The following is a 17,313-nucleotide window of genomic DNA, read 5'->3' as shown; positions in this document are numbered from 1 at the left end:
GTGTTGGAGTGTCTTGTTTGTGGGCGTGTGTGGCTATGTTCTTTGTGTGGGCTTTTGCCTCTGTTTCAAAAAAATACGTACATTTAAATTGAGATACATCCATTTTAGATACATTCATTTTAGCATCAACTAATATGGATAATTTTAGCATCAACTAATATGGATAATTTTAGCATCAACCCTATGTCGTAAAGTTAGCTATCACTCCGATCTTGTAGTCAGTAGAGGCAAGTTCCGAGTTCAGAAACCGTCATTGCCTTTTCTACAGAGACAGGGCCTAATTTTGCTACTACTACAGAACACAGGAATCTACCTGCAGATGGAAAAGATTCACTAATGCAAGAGATCATAACAAACACATATTCCTATGATACAAGATTTATCCAAGAAAAACCAACAAAATCTGCGCGCACACACATCATAAGACTTGCATCACTCCAAAGTCCTAACTATCAAAATGCATCCAGATGGATTTGCAGGGAAAGATTCACATATACAGACCATCAAATGCACTTCATAGTAGGCAACCTGTATCTGCTAGCCATTAGTTAAAACCAAGTAGACCGACACCAAGCTGAACACAAAATACAATCCAAACAGGAGCAACACAAACACCATAAAACCACCAGAGGTTCCATTCAAATAACCATTACCACCAACCACATCCAATTCGAATTCCAACAGCATAACATAATTGTCTTTTTCTTCTTGGTTCATTTCACCACATGGCTACTAAACGGTTTGTCACTCAACGGTTTCTTTCTAAAGGGGGACAGACAAGATAAGCCTAACGCAGTAGATAACAGGATCTGGAGCCATCCTCTCTCACTAGGCAGCGGCCTTGTGCTTGGCGTTCGAGTGGGCTTGCAGAGCATTCTCACTGTTGAAGGTCCTGAGAAAGCAGCATCACCAAGAGATTATTTGCCTTAGAGCTGGAATTCACAAACTGGCATGCTTACTGTCCAGAAAAAATAAACAGCATGGGAGAACTTACTTGGGGCAGGACTTGCACGCGACAGACCCACCAGATTTGGGTGACTTCTCATTGGTTGCAGGGGTCTTGCCTGCCTTCTTTGCAGGGTGCGGAGTGGCCACATGGACAGCCCCCTTCTTGTCACCTGCAGCAATCAACGGCGTAATAAGTATATCATCAACAAGGGTTACAATGGACACATTGCCTGCAAGCTTTATCATTTCTCACCTGTCTTCTGGCCAGACGGTGTTGCGACCTTTGCCTTCTTGTCGGAAGCAGGCGTCTTCAACACAGTTTCAGCTGCCCTCTTCTTCCCAGTCTCTGGCTTCTGCAAGTAGCATTTGTGTCGGGAGTAATGTAACATCTGGGGTAAAAGAGTGTAACAGGGAATGAAAATGGACGTCAAGCTGTAACAAACCTTGGGTGTTTCTTCTTCCTCCTCATCATCACTCTCATCATCCTCTTCAGAGCTATCATCCTATCAAGGACCATCACAACAGTTCCCAGTCAAGCACCGATCTCACAAAATCTATACAATACCATAACATAAACACTCACAGAATCATCGCTTCCAATAGGAATCAACTGTCCCTCAGAATCATCATCGCTCTCATCATCACTCTCATCATCATCATCACTGTCTTCATCCTTTTTACTCTTTCCAAAGATTGGTTTCGCAGCGGCAGGCTCAATCTTGACTTGTTTTGGCTTCTTGTCCTTTGCTTCAGCTTTGGCTTCATATGCATTGGAAATGGTTACAGCGCAAAGTTCAAAGAAATGTGTGCAAAAGAAATGCCAATGAATAAAAATAGAAACAAGTGAGATGTCTGAATACCATTTTCCTTGGTGGCTGGAACGATTTTCTCCTCCACCTGTTCATCTGAAATTGAAACAGACCCCACCGGTTAAATCATCGCACACAGGGTATACACTGAACACAAGAGCACTACTATGATATATATACCTTCAGATTCTTCTTCAGAGTCAAAATCCATCTCGTCTCCTTCAGCCGGCTGGAAAACCATGTACCCAGAGAAGAAGACACTGGAGGTCTTGGAGGTGTGCGAGAGCTCAAACTCCTTCTCAAAGACCAGGTCGAACGGGACCTGGGGGAACTTGTCAGTAGACAGGGTCCCAATGGACAGCTTCTGGTCGTCCACCTTCACGAACATGGTCGCCTTGTCGTCTTTCTTGACGTCGCCAAGGGCACCCTACCAAAAGAAACATCTCAGTGACCAGCTAACATAAGGCACAATTAAAATACATGTACACAGCTTGGGAGTTGCAAGAAGAAACTAGGGGTGTGCATCCCAGTGACACAATAAATTGCATTCTCGTCACAGCAAGAAGAAATGAGGGATGTTGAGCAAACCTGAGAGATGTGCAGGAAGTGGTCATCTTCAGGTGAGACCTTGACCGACTGTCCAGGCTTAACCTCGATGCCTGCGTAGAAGTTAGTTAGGAGAGGCCCAGCTACATATACACATTTCAGCTTTTATACAAGTACTATAAAAATTGCAGAAACGGAACATAGTCAGGTCACAGGAGACTATGTTTGACAAGAGAGGATTTCATGGAAAATATTTTAGGGGTGAACGACCTGTACAGATAAAGGGTAAATTGACATAAAAGGGAAAATAGATCGAAAATATAAGTCACGGGGTATGATTCGGCTTGTTGGGGCAGTAATAATAAGGTTTGTGATAGATTTCCACAGAAAACTAGAGGATTAACATGAATGGTAGCCGCACAGAGAAGAACAATATCAGTGAGATAAGAACGGAACCACAGCCACGAGCGACGAGTTGAATCTAATGGTCTGCTGGTTAGATCACAGGCAGAACAGTTGAAGGCATGCAATTTTTATCATCATACACAACAGCGGAAGCCTAGGATTTGACGATTCCGCCGTGATCCCATAAACTAAACACGGACGGGGTCGTAAATCGAAAACGAAACGGGCCATGCGAGATAAACGGGGGAGAGATGTGTGAGCGTTACCCCAGAACTCCATCGGAACGGCGGCGGCGGCGGGTGGCGGCGGCCGGGGAGGAGGAGCGGGGCGCTGGTGGCAGCTAGGGTTTAAAGCCGGACGGAGCGGGATGGGGAATGGGGTGGGGGTTTGGGGCTGTGCTGGGCGGTTCCTTTATAGCGGTTAGGGTTTCCATCGGAGTAGGGTTTTTTTTTCTTGGGCTGCGAATGCGAATTTTATTCGATCACATAATGGAATTTGTTACGGAGTACATTTTTTTGGGAATAATTTGTTACATATATGGATGGATGGATTTGGCGTTGCTGGATAATTGGTTTTTGGCGTCCTTTGCATTTTGTTTACGCAGAAATTTATGTTCTTCAATTGTTACTGTGGACTATGAACTTTTTCTATATCTGAACTATAGTGATTTTTTTTTTTGAAACTTTCCACAGCCTCACTTTATTAATAGTGATTTTTGTTAGTTTGAACCTAGCGTAGAATCTTTCTGCCTCGTCAGTGTTAAACCTGTCTGCACTTACCTGATCAGTTCGATTGTTATGCCACTAGCATCATGCTTTCTAACTGAACAGGTTCCATAATTTGCCCTTTTCTTACATTAGCTCGATTAATACAATTATTTCAGAGTGTTCCTTGTTCTTGGTTTAATATTTCCCACACGAGCATAGGATTTGCAGTGAGCTGAAGTTGTGATTGAAAGCATAGTCCCCAGGGAACAGTACTCATATCAAGAAGCTGTATCAAAGTAGTCCCAGGTAGTTGCAAACTGCAGTTTCCCTCAATTTTGACTCCTTAGATCAACTTTCACACCTACATAACTCGCTGGAGGCTCTTTTCTCTCAGTAACCAACTGCCAGGAATGTTTACAACAGAAAATGAGCAAAAAAAAACTATATGTTACAAGCAAGGCAATCTGGGGTAGACAAAATTTTGCTTTGCAAGAATTTGCACGACATTGCAAAGAACTGGCACTATCTCTACCAACACATATGCTCAGAAGATCAAGTGGTGGATCACACACATTATAAACAGCCGCTTGGGTAGGTTAATTTCTGTGACCAACCCCAAAGTGAAAGCGTCTTGCTTGTTTATCGTTGAAAGCATATTCAAGTCTCAAAGGTCCCAGTGGGGAGTCCACACGGATGCCAACACCATACCCATAACCACTTCCTGGCTTTCCACGGGCTCCCGCTGGGTCACCTAAAGAACAAAACCACCAGAGATTGTAAAAAAATGAAACCAGGGCTTAGGAAAAGTTGTAGGTACAGCAGGACTTACCAGGAACCTTTGGACCAGAGCCAAGATCACTACCATAATCACCAAACAAAACGCCTTCCAACGGACCAAACTGCGAGTAATCAAAATAACAGCTTACAAAACTGATTTAACTTCTTAGTGTGATTCATACAGCAAGTATGATGTGCATTAGAGTAGAACAGGAACTAGTGAACTCCATTCGGTGTCATTACACGCAGCAAACATCAATAGTGCGTGATTTATCAGAATGAAAACATAAATGGCCATCAATAAAATCACCCTCGAATCATTAACACAAGTATAGAAATTTCTTAAAATAGTCAATCACGGAAACAAACATCAGAACATCCCAAACACCATAATAAGTAGTTCTCACATGCATCAGGTGCGGGTGTGTGTGGGGGTGGGGTCCATGAACAATAGTAAGAGACGAGAACTGAAAATACAGGCGACTAGTTGGGAGTTATGGAAAAAAAATCCCTTTAGTTAATATTAATCAGTGTCCATATATTCAGCGCTTCAACTGATCTGAACCATGTGTTGAGTTGTTTCCCTTGAATAAAGTAATTAATAACCTGATTCAACCTTGACATGTTTCATATTTGGCACTATATACAATATATCAGAACTATATTTCATAACTTGTACGTTTGCTAATTTCCTTTGCCTGTTCAACTATATTTTTTAATATATGCAATCCATCTAAAAGAAAACTTCATCTTCAAATTGCAAAAGATAATTTTTTGATATATGTATATGTAATCGACCAGATATATATGAGAACATGGCATGGGTCTGTATATGTATTTTATCTACATGTAGTTCATGTCAAGGTTTTCTTGAAGACAAATAGCTAAATGTTGCAGAAAATCGAGAAAAAGCCTACCATGCGGCAAGAGACTTCTCCACTACCAACGGCATATGAACGGCCAGAACCAACAGCACCTTCTTCGTATCCTCTTACACTATTTGTCCCACCAATTGCAAATGCTTCATGAGGCGAAAAGTTTCCTTCCACATGACCTCCGGAAGCACTAGATCACAGTTTAAGTGATACATGAAATGTAAGTACCAGTGCTATGCAAAACCACCAGGTAACACACAATTTTTCATTCTAGGTCCATCAATTGCACAATATGCACTAAATCATACCTTAGAAGAAGTCGAGCAGGCCCAATTTCATAACCCTGCCTCAAACGTGCTGTCACTCTGTTGAAGCTAAGCCACTCTGGAAGAATGGGCAGACCTTGCTCAACGTTGAAAACGAACTGGAAGAAGCAACAATGGTTGGGTATAAAGCATCACAACAGAATTAGAAAGCGGTAGAACGCAGTAGGATCAATACTAACCATTGTAGAGCTACGATCTCCAGAATCTGTATAAACACTTTCAAGCTTAGCAAGTACTGTGTCATCATAAGGATTTCCACTGCATTGTCATGACAGGATTATCAGCTTTCAAAGTAACTTAATTCAACAGTCCTATTTGTCGTGTAACCGATTATGTATATACTGATGGTACAAAAAGGTGAATGAGGTATCAAAATTTAAGACCTAGCTGTTAATTGGCTGTTATACGAATCTCTGATCACAGGGTTGCCTTGGTCATCACGAGCACCAGCATGCTGCATAGAAAGTGTCAATACAACGCAATTAAGATATGAATGGAGAGGTAAGAAAATAAAACAATAAAGCCAAATCAATTATTCATTTCACTTGTTTCCTAAACCAGTACATAACTATGCACATGTATATTTTCGACTTTTGTCACGCAGAGAAAAAGCACTAACCGCTTAATCCAAAATATGAATCCCATGTTTACCTGAAATATCAATCCAAGTGTACCGCTCCATTTAGGCCGGAATGGTCGACTATATTCAATGCCAGCAGTTACTCGTCCAATTGTAATAGCCCCATGGTCAGGACGGTCCCCACTATGGATAAGTGTTCCAGGAGTCCTAGAGTTCTGGAAAAGAAAATAAGAGTAAGAATATACATGATTCTAAACTGATGGCGCATGGTAGAGCGAAGATGATATGATATTAAAGGTTAAGTACCTGAACCATGACAGTTCTGGAGGTCCTCTTGTTGTCGCCGTCGATCCAAGGGTCAGTGTAGTTTAAACGAAATATAGAATCTATTTGGCCCCTCTCAAGTGAGAGATTCAACTTCTTGTTCCTCCCAAAAACATTCCGATGAGAATATGCAAAGCTGTTAAAAAAAACTCCAGTTAAGAAAAAAAAAGTAGATGTAGAGCTTCTGTCCAGTTAAGAAAAAAAAAGTAGATGCAGAGCTTTTGTTTACCCAGGCAGGTATGTCAATAGGTTTAAGATAAAATAGAAAACTAAAAACAGCGTTTACAATTGCCAGTTCCTAGAAGCCTGCTTGGGTTTGGGACTGTTATCTTAACTTACGCACTCAAAAGATCAAACATGATATGATGATGGGGCTTGAGGTAACTCCTATCATAAGCATGAGCGCCTATGTGACATAAAATTTGAAGACAAAATTTAATTCTCGACAGCTTATAGCTTAGGTTGCTTCTTGATTTTTTTTATTTCAGAAAGGCCCAAACCCCAGGTGGAGCTTAACAAACGTGATCTTTAAAATATTACACAAAACACTACACTACAGAGGAAATAAGATTACAATGACTGAAAGATCAAATAACCAACTGACCTGCCAATTAGTCCAGAAAGAGGACCATTTGTTATCCTGCAGAAAAACAGCATGTCATTATGGCATAATATATGTTAGAACAAAAATTCAACTGCAATTTGCATATGCACATATGGTATTCAAATCCAGCAACAATAAACAACCTCAGCACATTACAGGCTAAGAAACAAATTTTATTAAAGCACACAATTCGCTGAATTCGGTTCACTAAGCAAGCAGTACTACTTGTCTACTTGTACTAACCCACTCGAAATGCCACCACCCGCAGAGAAGCCACCAGAAGGGCGTTCAACAAGATTCATGACCAGATCAACTTTATTAGAATCTGCACAGGACCATAAGTAAGAACACAGGTACTTGAGAAAAGAAAGACCAACATTAATATAACGGGAACTAAACAAATTAGCTTCACCTCCGACTGGCTGCGGAATTATTGTTACATCCTCCATAATTCCCATAGTGAGTATTGTTTCAACATCTCTTTTCACTTGTGCTCTGTTGTAAGCCTACTTCATCATTAAAAGTTAATGCAGATAAGTCCATCACAGTATCAAGGCTACAGGACAAGGGTGTCAAATTGACATCAACCAAAGTCGACATACAAAAAAAAATACAAGAATGATCCAACCACAATTGTTGGCATTTGCTGTAAGAACGGTTCTTGTGATTTTGGTTATAGTGTTTGCATAGAAACTTCAAAACCACTCTAAATCAATGATTCAATGCACAACATAGTATCACCAAGTGTGAAGTGAATCATCTCATGCATAGAAACTTCAAAACCACTCTAATATGAAGGGAACTTTTAAAATTGCTCTGACCTGACCCTTCTTGGTGGTAAGTTGCCGAAGTATGGTATCTGGTTGTGTCTTTCCAATAGTTGGCTCACCACTAGTGATAGAAAGAAATGGAAAGAGAAAGAAGATAAGAACGATCACAATATTTCATGGCTATAAAACATTAACATTAACTAGTGAAGATAAACTCTAAGCCAAGCTATGATACTCACGTTTTTCTATCCAGAAAGCGAATATTGATATTATTAACCTCGGCTTCAGAAACTTGTAACCTCAGAATTCCTCCAGAAAGGATCTCGGCATAAGAAACCTGACGCCAAATCAAGAACATTTATTGATTTATGATTAGCAATAGAATATCTTTTGGTCTATAATGGTAGGCACCAAAACTTTCGGTGAACTCAACTAGAGCAACTACCAAATATTCACATTTTCCACATCATGTTTCTAGTTTTGTCATGATTAAGAACATGTAGGATGAAAAACATAGATTGATAATGAAGTTCTATATACAAAGTAAGAAGTAACAAACGGCAAAGTAGAAGACAATATGTTGCGTGCTCCCCAATGTGATACTGGTGAGGTGTGAACAATGGCAGTTTGGTTACTGCATTGAAGAAATAGAAGATTAACAACTCAAGTCCTGTGGTAGCAGGCCTCTAGAAGGTGAAGATCCCAAGAAGTTACAAATTGTGTTCAATTGTTCCTTAAGACATGGGTAGCAGATGCCTCTTGTTCAGTGATGTTCTCAATTAAGTTGCAACGATAACATAAAGTCTAAAATAATGCACACTGATAGAACAGGAGCGTTATTAATTATTTTCCCAACCTACCATGCCAGTAAGACCACGCTCCTGATACCACCCGTTAACGGACTTGATCACTTGATCTAGATGTCTTATGTTGATTATTTTCCCTGCATAATGTAATAAAAAAGCAGTAAATTAGATCTAAAAGACAAATCTCAGAAGGTAATTACCAGTTAACTAGAGTTGGAAATGAGTTGAACATCATTTCTCTTCCTTCAGAGAAACGAAAAACACTATGAGACTACCGAGAGACTATGGCGCAGTAGATGTGTCTATGTTTCCATAGATCTCTTCGGCATGGAGAAATATAACTGGTTTTTGGATTAAAATTAAACCAACAAATAACATTGTGAGACTACATAAAAGGTGTGCTTCAGTTGCTGTATCACCTTTGCATTGTAATTTTCGCATAACTATGCTGCAGATTCTAATATAGTGAAATCATAATAGACCAAAAGCTCAAAGAAAGTAACAATTCTCAATGCTGGCCTTATCTAGATCGATGTTGCATTGGGTCAAATATGCCAGATCTTGATCAATGCTATGTACTCCAGTAGCTCTTTGCCCACACCCATTTATAAACTTAAATTGCTTAAATCAAACATGTATTAACAGTTCATGTAACATCACCCAAAGTAAGTCGGCCAAACAACTCGCATGTAAACATAACGGACTCTGTAGCACGAGAAGAGCTAAAATGAGTACCATGGCGGTCACGGAATGAGTCATCTAGGAACTTGGAAGGCAGCATGTTGGCACCCTCACAGACCAGCCCTTGGAAGTCCTGGTTCGGCTCGACCTAATAAACCACAAAATATCCCAAATGCTGCAACCTTCAGTTCCAGAAATAGGCCATGGAAAGGGGATTGGGGAAGAAGCAAAAAAAACCCTGACCTCGAAGACGAGGCGAATGCCATCACGGGTGTCGACCGCCACGGGCATGCAGGAACGGAAGAGGCCGCTCTCGACGACGCGGTGCACATCCTCCTGCACCTCCCGCACCGTGAGCGCCGCGTTGGGGCGGCACGCGCGCAGCGCCGCGGCGGCGGCCTCCTCCAGCTCGGGCCGCTCCAGGGGCTCCCCGTCCTTCCCGCGCACCGCCACCTCGCTGATCAGCACGCGCTCCTCGCCCCCGTCCTTCCCGAGCCTCCGCGGCAAGGGCGCGGCCGCCGTCTCGGCCCGCGCGGCCGGGATGCGGGGGAACGACGCGGCGACGTGGCGGGCCGCGGCGTCGATGGCGCGGCCGATGTGCGCGAAGGGGAGCGCGGCGGATAGCAGGGCGTGCGCCGGGGCCGGGGAGGCGCGCGGGAGCTTGATGCCGGAGGAGACGAAGCGGACGTCTCGACGGGGGCCCATGGCGGCGGAGGAAGCGAGGCCGCCACGCCGGAGGTCTGGATTCGGGCGGTGGAAGAGCGGGTGGGATAGGGTTTAGGGTTTTGGTGACGAGGCGGGGGAGGCCGCGAGGGTTTGGTCCGCCATTGGCGATGGGGGGAGGACGGGTGGGGCGGAATGGCGGCGAGGTGTGCGCTGCGACCTGTGGGGCGTTTTCGACTTTGCTCATTGTGTTCTTGTCTCGGAGCAACGATGGCCGTTCGATGTTGGCATTGGCGTCCGTACTCCGTAGGTGAAAACCAGCGCTTGCGTGTGAACCGTTGGCTGTCGAGCAACTCTAGCATGTTCCTAGAATGCATTCTCCACAAATCCGGCTAAAGTCTTGTTTGGTTAATACACTGGCCTAAACCCTTTCGACCCGCTCCATTCGGCGGAGGAACGGAACATCGTCTCGCAACCCGTGGAAAGAAACCCAAGCTAAGCGTCGCGTCACAAAAATCGTCGGTGGCACAATCTGGAGGCAAGCTTGGCATCACCGGTGGAGGCAAGGATGACCCCTCTGCATCTCCAACGTCCCTCGCCCATGACGGAATCCTCTCGTGGGTAATCTCCTCTTCCTCTCACCTCCCCCTCTCTCCTCTCTAGGTTTAGGGTTCTTCCGATAGTAGGAGACGAGAACGTCGAGGAATAAATCTAAGCGGTTGAGGAGCTGCGAGCGGCGGAGAGCAGGTGGAGTGGCACATCGAGGAAGGGTTCTTGCGATAGTAGGAGACGAGAACGTCGAGGACTAAATCTAAGCAGTTGAGGACCTGCGAGCGGCGCAGAGCAGGTGGAGTGGCACATCGAGGAAGTCTTGTTGCCTAGGTCTTGAGGAGGCATAAATGCATCCTAGATTTTTTTATTCTTAATTCATGATACATCGACATCTGATGTTGCTAAGATGGGATATGGGTAGCTGTGCCAAGATACTCCATCCCATCTCAGAGTTAAGCTTGATCGCCCGTATGTGCAATTTATGGCTCCTCACGACGGATGCATCATGCAAGGCTGGTGGTGGAGGTTGGGCTTTACCAGCATGTTTAATTGCACAAACAAATGTATTGCAGTGTGGTTAGTGTCAACACCCGGATTTTTAAGTCCAGATGCCTATTATGCCATACATCGCAATCCCAGAAAGATTGTTTTTGCGAGACATAACAGTTGAATATCATAGAGTCATCATTCATTACAACACATAATCGTCTTACAACAATAGATCACATGATCCAATATTACACAAATAGTTGATCTAATGACCAACAACACAATACGTAGCGGAAGCGAAGTAGTAGTGAACTATCTATTCCACAAGCAACGCTTGACGTTAGATATGCTCTTAGTTATCGTAGACATCCTGTTGTCCGTCCTCCTGATACTGTTGCTTCTCTTCATAGTCTGGCATTTGAATAGCCAGGGACACAGCCATGAGTACTTTAAAGTACTCGCAAACTAATATTAATGTAATTACTTATCAATTGTAATAAGGGGTGCTAAGCTCTAGGTTTATTTGCATAAAGCCAAGTTTAGTTCATAAACATTTAGTAAAGACTCTTCATTTGCTAGACTAACTCAAGTGGGAACATTAGTGTCATTCCCACAACTCAAATGTGATTCAAGTCAATTCACCTTTCAATCCAACAATCTTTTTTAAGACAAAAGTTCTGATAACGGAACAGTATGGCATTTTCAATCGTCCGTAACCGTGGACACGGCTATTCGAATAGGTTTAACACTCTGCAGAGGTTGTACTCTTGTGCCACAACTTTTGATTACATCCGTCGAGGATAACCCCGAATCATCGTAACTCAGTACGCGGATCATCAACCTTAACCTTTCACTTATATACCCTAGTATAGGCACCTCTCCCCATGAGCTTGGCCTCCCGGTGAAGACAAACCGTCAACCCGGGAACTGCACAGGGCTTGGGTCTGACATTCACCTCATATTCACATCATTTCACTTTTAACGGAGGCAGCCTCGGCATAACCCCTATGATGCTTGTTAGAGGGAACCCATACTAAGATACACAAACTTCTAGTTAAGACCTACCCATAATCAGGTATTGTGGGGTACTTGTATAATTGGAAGGGTATCGCATTCAAACCCAATCATCAGTTTCATCAAAATTCACCTAATCATTCATGTCACATTCACCTTCACATCTTTCAAAGTCATTTCATTTCACATGTTCCCATCTAGAGTAGTCAATTTTATTTAGTTAGCACTAGCAACTAGTCATGAGGGGTGCTATCTAGTTTTGATTGCTGATACGTCTCCAACGTATCGATAATTTCTTATGTTCCATGCTTGTTTTATGACAATACCTACATATTTTATACATACTTTATGTCATATTTATGCATTTTCCGTCACTAACCTATTAACAAGATGCCGAAGAGCCAGTTGTTGTTTTCTGCTGTTTTTGGTTTCAGAAATCCTAGTAAGGAAATATTCTCGGAATTGGACGAAATCAACGCCCAGAATCTTATTTTTCCACGAAACTTCCAGAAGACCGGAGGAGATACGAAGTGGGGCGACGAGGCGACGCCACACTAGGGCGGCACGGCCCAGGCCCTGGCCACGCGGCCCTGTTGTGTGGGCCCCTCGTGGAACCCCCTGACCTACCCTTTCGCCTACTTAAGCCTTCATCGATAATAACTCCAGTACCGAGAGCCACGATACGGAAAACCTTCTAGAGACGCCGCCACCGCCAATCCCATCTCGGGGGATTCAGGAGATCTCCTCCGGCACCCTGCCGGAGAGGGGAATCATCTCCCGGAGGACTCTTCACCGCCATGGTCGCCTCTGGAGTGATGTGTGAGTAGTTCACCCCTGGACTATGGGTCCATAGCAGTAGCTAGATGGTTGTCTTCTCCTAATTGTGCTATCATTGCCGGATCTTGTGAGCTGCCTAACATGATCAAGATCATCTATTTGTAATGCTACATGTTGTGTTTGTTGGGATCCGATGAATATTGAATGCTATGTTATGTTGATTATCAATCTATCATCTATGTGTTGTTTATGATCTTGCATGCTCTCCGTTATTAGTAGAGGCTCTGGCCAAGTCGTTACTTGTAACTCCAAGAGGGAGTATTTATGCTCGATAGTGGGTTCATGCCTCCATTAAATCTGGGACAGTGACAGAAAGTTCTAAGGTTTTGGATGTGATGTTGCCACTAGGGATAAAACATCAATGCTATGTCTAAGGATGTATTTGTTGATTATATTACGCACCATACTTAATGCAATTGTCTGTTGTTTGCAACTTAATACTAGAAGGGGTTCGGATGATAACCTGAAGGTGGACTTTTTAGGCATAGATGCATGCTGGATAGCGGTCTATGTACTTTGTCGTAATACCCAATTAAATCTCACACTACTCATCATAACATGTATGTGCATTGTCATACCATCTTTATTTGTCAATTGCCCAACTGTAATTTGTTCACCCAACATGCTATTTCTTATGGGAGAGACACCACTAGTGAACTGTGGACCCCGGCCCATTCTTTACATCGAATACAATCTACTGCAATACTCGTTCTTACTGTTCTCTGCAAACATCATCATCCACACTATACATCTAATCCTTTGTTACAGCAAGCCGGTGAGATTGACAACCTCACTGTCACGTTGGGGCAAAGTAATTTGGTTGTGTTGTGCAGGTTCCACGTTGGCGCCGAATCCCTGGTGTTGCGCCGCACTACACTCATGAGCATCAACCTTCAACGTGCTTCTTGGCTCCTACTGGTTCGATAAACCTTGGTTTCTTACTAAGGGAAAACTTGCCGCTGTACGCATCACACCTTCCTCTTGGGGTTCCCAACGGACGCGTGCTGTACGCGTATCAAGCATCAATTGCTCTAGGCTAAATTTGATGCTCTTGTTCTACTCTAGACCAAGTGAATCATAAATCAAAAGTAAACTTTGAAATACAATAAGCAAAATAGTTACAAGGTAAAAACATGGGATAGGTTTGCAAGACATAAAGTAAAATGTGAGGGTGCCTTGCTCTTGTAGAGCTTTGCATTAGGGTGGTTTGCAAGAGTATTAGCTTGCCTTGAGTGGTGTAGTGATCAAAGTTTTTTTCCTCCTCTTGAGAGTAGACTTCCTCCTCCTGGTACTCCTCAGTACTAGCGTCTATATATGAATATGAGGTATACAATCACCAAACAAAACTTGAGTGCTAGACTAAACACACCAAAGGTTCACACAAGTTATTCTAACATCACATTCTTATTCACAAGGTGGTTGACTTGGTTTTCTTATTTAAGAGGAAAATAATTTCCTCTCATTATATCATGTTAAGACTTAATCTCCTCAAATGATAGAGTATGAACATAGGTTGACCAAGGTCAACTCTTCATAAGTATCATTTGGGGAAAAGATTTAAATGAGTTGCTTGATCTCATGTGATTTAAAACCTCTATGGAACAATTTAATATCATTAAGTAATCACACATGAGGTGCTATAAACTAAGATCATTACCTCATATTGGATTACTTAAGACAATGATTTAAATGAGAGTGTAGGTCTCATACTATTTAAACAATTTAAATGAGATGATTTAAATGGACTAGAAATGGCTCCATAGCCAATATTTTGCTCTAGTCCATGATCATACAAACAACTATGCTATCTTTTTGCATAAACAATTAGAGTACATCAAATGTGATTTATGAGAGTTGGAATCAACTCAAAATCACTTATGGTTGAATTTTAAATAAAGTTTGAAGTTTGAAAAGGTCCTGCCTTGTTATTTTTACGTTTTGAATACTACAATGAATCTGGAGGTGAGACCAGTGGGGTTGTTTAGATAATTTCATAGGCTTTCTAAATATATAAAATTCATAAAATTTGGTTCAGCCGATTTGAAACTATTTAGGTTTGAACACAGCATTTGTAAGCAAATTTGAAATAACTGGGAAATTCACATTTGAAAATTTGGGCCGCGCGGGAAAAGGTTAACGGGCCGAAGCGAAAAAAACAGAGAAGCCAGCCCAGCTACGCGTCCAGCGCGAGTGGGCTGCCTGACGAGGGGGGGTCCACTCGTCAGTGACTCTTTAACGCGCGAAACGGTACGGCTAGCGTGGGACATTGGATTAGAAATAGATCGTGCGGTCGTGGATCATCGTCGTCTCCGACGAGATCCCGACGCACTGGCGGCGAACCTAGGGGGTCGGAGAGCCTACCGGCGTTCCCGCGGTCGACTGCGAGGTGCGCGGCGATGTTGGCGAGGACGGGGAGTTGACTGGTACTGGCGGCGTGGCGTGGGGAAGCTCCAATCGACGGCGAGGATCTCAGTGTACTGGCGGGCTCTGGTGACGATTGGGTGTGGGGCTTGGTCGAGGAGAAGCAGGGAAGGGAGGAGAAGCTGATGGTGTGAGTGAATGGTGCGCGGGGCTGCTCTATTTATAGCGGAGGAAGGGGTGCTGTGGCGGAGGATCGGGTCATCCATGGCGCGGCCGTTCTGGGGCTTGAAGGGGCAAGGCGAGGACGGCACTCGATTGGCAACGGCATGGCGATGCTCGACGTCTCTCTCGCGCGGCAAAAGCGTGACAGGATCGACCGGGCGCGTACAATGACTGCATGGTACTGGCGGGAAAACTTCGACGAGGACGACGGCGACGGTGCACGCGCAGAGGCTCAAGCATGTCTACGGGCTAGAGGATGTAGTGGTGTCGCTTGATGCATAAAGAGAGAGGTAGGGGAGGACGGAGGCGACTGGACGAGCTGCCGCTCTAGCGCGTCCAGTACGCGGTGAGCGTGCGTACTGGCGTGCCCTGGGCGTTCTAGGCATGCTCTGACCTGGCCAATGCCAGCCTTGCGTGAGCTCCAGCTGTGCAGCGTGATGATCAGTGTTGCCAGGGGAGGGTACTGGGCAAGGTGAGAGTGAGAGGGGAGGAGCAGAGAGATGGGTGGCATGCTGGCCGGCATGGTGCACGGCATGGTGATGAAAGGGGTCTTTCCAGGCTTTAATCAGCAAGAGCAAGTACATGGCTTGATGCAGGAGACATAGAGGAGCACTTATCATCTTAGTACCAAAGTGATTTAGGCTAAAATCTGGTGGATAAAAGGGAGTATGACATTTGCAAAATGTTGCCTGCCAAGTGCTCGATGAAATGGCCGCATGAACACTTTCTTCAAATTTTGAAATTATTTTTGGTGAAGTTGATTTAAATAATTAATGGAGTAAAATGGTGGTGGTGGTGGTCAATTTGGTGCAGGTTTGCAAAGTTTCAAATTTGGGATGATCTTCTCTTTATCTCATAGTTGCATCTTGTCTCATTTATATTGGTCAAACTAGGCAGAGTCAACCATGATGGTCAACACAAGAAATGTTCATCTTGATACGGTCTTGGATGAGGTGGAGAGAAGTGAGAGGTTTTAGTTTAAGAATCTCTCAAACCAGGGGCTCAAAGTGGGCATGATGTTAAGAAAGTGACAATTGACCATTATCATATGTGAGTGAAATTTGATATTTCCTTTGATTTGATTTGTGTTTCTTTGTTGCAAAAGTATTTGTTATTGATATATTAGGGTTTCACAAGCAATGGCACAAGCAATGGTGGCCTTGGTTGATGATTTGCATATTTGGCTAAATGTGTATGTGAGTGAAATTGGCATTTTTCTATTTTCTTTATTTCTCTCAATTTGAGGTACTAAGATCATGTGTTAGGGTTTAAGCATAGTAGAGTAACACATCAACACTCATCATGGCAAAGGCATACAAGAATGCATGAACACTTATGCATAGCACTATATGTAAAGAAAAGTTTTTGTTAGTTCCAAAATTTGAGTAATTGATTTCTTTGTCTTTATTGAATTGAAAACTTGGGATGTTACAGTTAGTTCGGTCTAAAACTAAGTGTTGCATTTGCTTTACGGCGCACTCCACCATGCATCTACACGAGTATTACACTAGTATTAGACTAGTAGTTGAGCGTTGTGTGCCATTATCGTCTCTTGATTAGTTCCTTTCCGCACGAGTTGAGTAGCCAAGTAATCTGGTATCTCACATTAAGACGGTTACCTAGCAAGTTCAGCTATGTGAGGTTCTTGCATCCTTTAAATGAATGTATCTATAATACTCCAAGTCAGATTGTTATTGTGCAATATGAGTGACTGCAGAGAGTTGGCTTGACATATCTCGGCTGGGATAGAACCTGAGAGCTGGTTGGTTTCTGCAGAGAATGCTGCAATGGCAGCACTGGCAGAGGCCCACTGGACATGTTTTCTGCAAGAGATATGGATCGAACACTCGCCCTGTTCCGTATCCAATCTGGAATATGACCCAAAAGTCCTTCAACGAAAAATGTGGCAATAGCTTCTAAATCTACAAGTTCTTCAGGGATAGAGCATGTGAAGGCATTGGGACTGAAACCTCTTGAGCTCGCATAAACTCATAGATAGCATTCTTTCAGGAATTGG

General features: G+C 43.3%; 2 protein-coding genes across 2 annotated transcripts; both read right to left on the bottom strand.

Annotated features, from left to right (window-relative positions):
• Nucleotides 1-610: 610 nt before the first annotated feature.
• Nucleotides 611-3,121, bottom strand: LOC127307596 (histone deacetylase HDT2). Its single transcript, XM_051338328.1, has 9 exons — nt 2,975-3,121; nt 2,346-2,416; nt 1,938-2,184; nt 1,809-1,853; nt 1,532-1,707; nt 1,392-1,451; nt 1,202-1,301; nt 995-1,118; nt 611-892 (listed from the first exon to the last, which is right to left on the bottom strand). The coding sequence occupies exons 1-9, from the start codon at nt 2,985-2,987 to the stop codon at nt 829-831; spliced, it is 900 nt and encodes a 299-aa protein (XP_051194288.1). The 5' UTR covers nt 2,988-3,121; the 3' UTR covers nt 611-828.
• A 538-nt stretch (nt 3,122-3,659) lies between these two features.
• Nucleotides 3,660-10,055, bottom strand: LOC127307595 (outer envelope protein 80, chloroplastic). Its single transcript, XM_051338327.1, has 16 exons — nt 9,402-10,055; nt 9,213-9,306; nt 8,532-8,614; nt 7,911-8,008; nt 7,723-7,792; nt 7,314-7,407; nt 7,145-7,226; nt 6,902-6,937; nt 6,280-6,433; nt 6,045-6,188; nt 5,777-5,847; nt 5,573-5,651; nt 5,376-5,491; nt 5,110-5,257; nt 4,245-4,314; nt 3,660-4,166 (listed from the first exon to the last, which is right to left on the bottom strand). Exons 1-16 carry the CDS (start codon nt 9,861-9,863, stop codon nt 4,012-4,014), a joined length of 1,956 nt encoding a protein of 651 aa, XP_051194287.1. The 5' UTR covers nt 9,864-10,055; the 3' UTR covers nt 3,660-4,011.
• Between the last annotated feature and the right edge of the window lie 7,258 nt (nt 10,056-17,313).

Source organism: Lolium perenne, chromosome 6 (genome assembly GCF_019359855.2).
Source record: "Lolium perenne isolate Kyuss_39 chromosome 6, Kyuss_2.0, whole genome shotgun sequence".
Lineage (NCBI taxonomy): Eukaryota > Viridiplantae > Streptophyta > Magnoliopsida > Poales > Poaceae > Lolium > Lolium perenne.
This window is presented reverse-complemented; position numbering and strand designations above follow the sequence as displayed.

Coding starts and splice junctions, on each gene's coding strand:
- LOC127307596 (XM_051338328.1), bottom strand. Junction 1,452..1,531: donor CTATTGGAAGCGATGATTCT/GTGAGTGTTTAT, acceptor GGTCCTTGATAG/GATGATAGCTCTGAAGAGGA. Junction 1,119..1,201: donor ACCGTCTGGCCAGAAGACAG/GTGAGAAATGAT, acceptor TGATTGCTGCAG/GTGACAAGAAGGGGGCTGTC.
- LOC127307595 (XM_051338327.1), bottom strand. CDS start 9,863: ATGGGCCCCCGTCGAGACGTCCGCTTCGTCTCCTCCGGCATCAAGCTC. Junction 5,492..5,572: donor GAGATCGTAGCTCTACAATG/GTTAGTATTGAT, acceptor TGCTTCTTCCAG/TTCGTTTTCAACGTTGAGCA. Junction 5,258..5,375: donor CCTGCTCGACTTCTTCTAAG/GTATGATTTAGT, acceptor ACTGTGATCTAG/TGCTTCCGGAGGTCATGTGG.